At 44.6% G+C, this 5,215-nt stretch overlaps 1 protein-coding gene across 1 annotated transcript; it reads left to right on the plus strand.

Moving 5' to 3' along the window:
* Positions 1–3,496: 3,496 nt before the first annotated feature.
* LOC131877225 (ubiquitin-associated protein 1-like) lies at positions 3,497–5,215 on the plus strand. The gene has a single exon (XM_059222838.1). The coding sequence runs from the start codon at positions 3,663–3,665 to the stop codon at positions 5,136–5,138; it is 1,476 nt and encodes a 491-aa protein (XP_059078821.1). The 5' UTR covers positions 3,497–3,662; the 3' UTR covers positions 5,139–5,215.

Below are 5,215 nucleotides of genomic sequence, written 5' to 3' on the forward strand. Positions count from 1 at the left end.
CAACAAAGTAGAGTTGCTAATGCAGGATTAATTGAAAAGTTCAATCAATTGAAAACAAATATCCAAGAGGTCCAAGAAGAGGCCCGCACAAGCGCTCTACAAGCACAGGAAGCAATCATTGAGATAAATAATTAAGATGAAGCTGTTGATGCACACGTTGCTCACAGCAATACAATTACAACCAATTTGCAACAAACACAACACAACAAATGGAAACAAAATTAAATGGTCATTTGGAAAATTATGAAACCTTGCAGTAAAACTTAGTTGAAATATCCTCAAGTATTGAAAATATTGGGACAGCAGATCGTGCAAGCGCGCCACAAGTGCATGAACATATTATGAAGAATCTCAATATGAGTATAAAAAAGTTTCAAGAATACAAGGAAGAGACTATTTTTTTTTTCACAGTCTAATGAGACGACTTGGGGAATTATATACTGAAAGACATTTACATAAACTTACAGTTTTACAAATTTGGTCAAAAAGTACTAATCTTAAAAAAAAATCAAGATCTTCACCGTATCTCGGTGGTGTGGTGATAACTTCTCATGTTAATCTTCGGACGACGTGATTTCGAGACCCCGAATTTTCACTGACCATATTATCTATCTCATCGATAGCGTGGTCAGAGAAAATTCTGATTAGCATGTTCCTGATTAACCAAGCATCGAGATTTCTTTTTCACAATTTTCTTTTTGGATCAAGAGAACTTTTTCCAAATGAAGAGACTTAGCCAAGAAGGGTTCTGGTTTTGCAGTCTTATTTAACAATTCTCAAGAATTGAATTTTATCCTGGGGCTGGTTGAAATTAAATTTTGAAAAAGGACCATTTCCAGGTTGAAGTGTTTTGATAACCCCATTTTCTCTTTACTAATATCTTTACCTCCATTATCTTCGAGTGGAGTGTTTAATGGCGTTGACCCAAATGTCATTGAACAGAATGTCATTCCAAGTGTTAACTGTTTTCAAACCAAGAAAAGAAAGGGGAAAAATTGATGAACGAACTCTATGTTCATAAGTGTGTATGATTGATGTGTAGGCCTCCCATAAACTGTCCTTGTCCATTATCCAGGGGGCTGTAACAAAATATTTCGGTAATAGTGCCAATCTGACATTATCAATATGCAGTTGCTGAACTCAGATTTCCTTTTTCACGCAATTTTAAAGGTGTACAAGATTAGCCGATCTATCAAAGTGGCAGCATGAACCAGGCAAGAATCTTCTCCCCATATAAACTGAGTTCAAATTCTGGCGCAGGAAGTAGTTATGAGAGAATATCTTTTCATATATACATTGCTTGATATGATAAGCTAAGGTAGCCCTTTCAACCCTCCATAACGCGTCAGTGCTTATGTTTAGGCACATTAATTTGCAAATTTTTGTGCAATATTGCCATCTAGCTAGTTGCCGTCAATCTTCTCCACAAGGTAAAACAGCAAGGTGTGACTGCTGCGAAGGAGGAATCTTTCTTCAGGCGAGTTTTCTTTTCCAAGCATTGAGAAGACAAAATATACCTCTAGTGGGTCTTCTTTTCTGTTTAGGTAAGTTATATACTTAGACTTATCATTAGACTCCGACAAAATCTGTTGTTTTCACGTGGAGCAAAAATTGCATAAGTTCGACTGTTTGGATGTACGAAAGAGTTGAAACAAGGCATTGGATAAAAAGCGGTTAATTCAAGCCTCTCGACTTTCTGCTCGACATACGAACAACATTTTTTGTCCGAGTCTACTTATCATAAACTTTCTACAAGAATCGTCAAGAATGGGGCAGTTGATACATTAACAATGACCTAATGCTTGTGTAAGATAAGATTTCTGGGCCAATCAATGGTTTAATGATTTGGTGGGTCTTTGACGGAAGGCAGTTCTTTTAAAGATTGGAGAAATCGATTCTTGGCTCAAATGGGACTCACATCAAACTTGTTTCTACGAGAGAACCTGAAAAACGTCGTCCATAACTCGTTTCTCATTACTTTGTGTTGCTCGAGGTAGCATTCCTGAGCATTCCGTCGAGTTGAGAAACTGCAGGCTATTGCTCATATTCGATTACGTGAATATTTGAAATGGCTCCCTGGATGTGAGGGGGGGGGGACTAAATGATTTGTTATAATACAAGGGTGGCAAAATTAAATTATCCGTTGTGATAGTTATTCATATTCCATGGCAATGTTGGAGCCTTTGAGGAGAAAATGGAGAAGAAATGATCCTCTCAAATAAAGCACAAAATTGGGGCATTTCAGAATAACTCACAGATTATGGCACTTTTAACCACTTGATTACGTAAAAAGTAAGAAAGATATATGTTATTTTCGAAAACCATTTGTATGATCTTGATGAAGGAATCAAAAGGAACATTTCATTCTTGGTTGTTTGACGCTTGTAGTATTGAGAAGTCTTTCTTCCCACAAATGTCCAATCGTGTTTTGTACAGGGTCCGAACAGTAAATCTGGACTCTAAAACTTAATTGAGATCAATAATTAGGGTAAGATGTAACGATTTAATGTTTCGTGAAACGGCTTGTTTTGAGAGAGAGACTTGAAAGATTTGGATTGTGTAGTTTTCAGAGGCAGTACGAAACACATATTTTTAAGCTTTGACCTAACTTCCAACAAAACAGAAAAAATGCTACAGATCTCATTAAGATGTTCTTTTGGAGTGGTCTACCGAAAAGCGTTCTGTTAAACTATTTTTTTGATTGTTATGAAAAAAAAAAATCACACGAACAAAAAAAATCATTGCCAAAGAGCTATTTTACCTCCCCTGATTTATTAGATAGATCTGTGAACCCCCGAGCGAGCGTTCTTTCCGTTTCGATATTTTCAACTTTTTCAGTTTTGGAATTGAACTGATTTGTACCAAGATACCTTGTATTGAATCATTGTCATTGCCCTCGAATGCATTCACCCACTGAACCATGCGACAAGCCTGACAAATTCTTAGGCTTCTCAAGACCCTCAACCCAATTACATTCTAAGAGTGAAAATGTTTGAACGAATGAGACATATGTCTTGTTTTTACCACTAAACACATTTTCATCCAAATAAGTTGAAAAGAAGAAAATTCGCCATAAGAATACCTCTTTCACAGAAATATGTCAATTTTGAAAAGAAATTAAGACTGTCAATGGAAAAATAGCTGCCAGACAAATGGCATGTGTCCAAATTATTCAGATATGGCATTTTAGTTGACATTTGATAACAGTGCTGAAAGAACACGGCCGTCAAAATCGAGGGTGCGTGAATATGATGCAATTTGACGATTAGTGTCGCCATATCTGAGGCATTGGTGTGCATTGGTCGCTTTGATAGTCCCTCGGGCCTGGCCCAACTTCTAGTACTTGGCCAAGCTTGGCTTGTAAACCAGTAGAACTTGTGTGTCTGTGATGACTTGCTACTTGCCCTTTTCCCATCAGCAATAATCATGATTCAAAGGCCATTTTGGAAGAGCTGACGCGGTTGGAGCCATTTGTTAGCGCTTTTTTCAGCCACCCATTGGCCACACTGCCAACCTGTCAAGTTTCAGCTTCTCCAAGATAAGTTGTGTCCATTCCACCGAGGCCCACTATAAGGCCTTGATACGTTTACCAGGCCTTAATTCCATCGGCGGGCCCGGGTTGGCCTTTGACCAACACCCATCGGGCCTCAGTCAGCCTAGCCATGGCTCAATCGGCGCATTTCCGTGATCTGGAAACCGACCTGGACGCCCTGGGCTTCCACCCCTTGGCCCACGTGCCCTTTCAGCTCCATCCCGCCCTCCGCGCCGCCCACTCCGACCAGCTGGAACGACGCGTGGCCGCCACGCTCCAAGATCCCAGTCTGAGCCAACTAGAGGCCGATTTGGCCGGCGGGCTCTGGGATTACGACCCCAGCCTCGAGCATCAAGTCCTGGACACGCTGCGACAACGGGCCGACCAAGAACAACAACGAGTAACCCGCCAGGCCCAACAATGGCACGACTATCAGGCCCAAAAGCAGCGCGATCAAGCGGAGCGGCAGGCCTCCGTGACCCAGGCCCAGGCCCAGGCCGAAAATCAGGCGGCGAGCCAGGCCGAATCCACCACCCAACTCGAGGGCCAGCTCGACCCCGAGGTCCAGTTGACGAATGGTCATCAGACGGGGGCGGGTTCGACGGCCATTGAGGTAGTAGAGCCGGAGCGGCCGGGCTTGAATGTGGCTCCACCCGTGGGTTCGGTGGCGGGTCCGCCCGTGGGCCCCTGGCCTCGCCCCGTCCAACCCATTAATTTCTCCGAGTTTGAGGCGGAATCCGATCCCTTTGAGTCTTTGGCTTTGAAGAGCATGAACGACTATCAAGAGTTGGCTGCCGTGCTCCAGACCTCGACCCAGTTGACCCCGTCAGCTCAGTCGGTCGCCAGTGGCCCCGCCCATCCCCCTGCCAGCTATGCTCGGCCATTCAACCCGCCCACCGCCACCGGCGTGTTTCCCCGTGCCACCTTTCCCACCCCACCCGACTTCTTCAATTACTTCCCGCCCGCCCAGCCCAGTCCCACCTACTTCCCGTCGCGCCTGCCCCCCTACCGCCCCGCTCCCGCTCCCGCTCCCCCGCCCGGGGCTGAACCCACCGTCAAGAACTCTCAGAGCTTTGGCGATATCCTCAACGAGATTAAGAAAGAGGCCCAAGCCGATGTGCGGAAAAAAAGCAGTCAGACCCCGCCGCCCCGCCCGGCCAATGTTCCGGGATCGACCTCGAAACTGACCGATTGGATCCCCTGGCCGGATTTGGACGGAACTCCCTGCCGCCCCAGTCCGGCTGAGGACCCGCTGGCGCTCATCTCTGACCCCGATCAGCGACGATTGTGCCAGCAGATCCACGATATGGGCTTTCCTTTGGCCCGAGTGGCTCGCGTCTGTGCCGCCTTGAAAGACAAGACCGGTCAGAACATTATCAACTTTTGTCTTTTGGTGGATAAATTCATCGGCGAGAGTGGCTTGCCCGAGGAGGAAGTAGAGTACGTGCTTCACTTGAAATCGGCCGAGGAGACCAAAGTTCGGCCACATTTGAAGGCATTCCGCAGCTTGAAAGAGTTGGGCTTTTCCAGCAAAGACATTCACCATGCCCTAGTGGAATGTGATACCGACCACGATAAGGCCTTGGAGAAGCTTCTGAAAACATGAGGTGGAACTATCCCGGATATTTTACTATTTTTTTGTATGATAATTACGTAATACAATATATGTCATCCGCAAGTAAA

This window comes from Tigriopus californicus, chromosome 1 (genome assembly GCF_007210705.1).
Source record: "Tigriopus californicus strain San Diego chromosome 1, Tcal_SD_v2.1, whole genome shotgun sequence".
In the NCBI taxonomy this organism is placed as follows: Eukaryota; Metazoa; Arthropoda; class Copepoda; order Harpacticoida; family Harpacticidae; genus Tigriopus; species Tigriopus californicus.

What these genes read in the sequence shown, in the direction of transcription:
- LOC131877225 (XM_059222838.1), top strand. Translation starts at nt 3,663, where the DNA reads ATGGCTCAATCGGCGCATTTCCGTGATCTGGAAACCGACCTGGACGCC.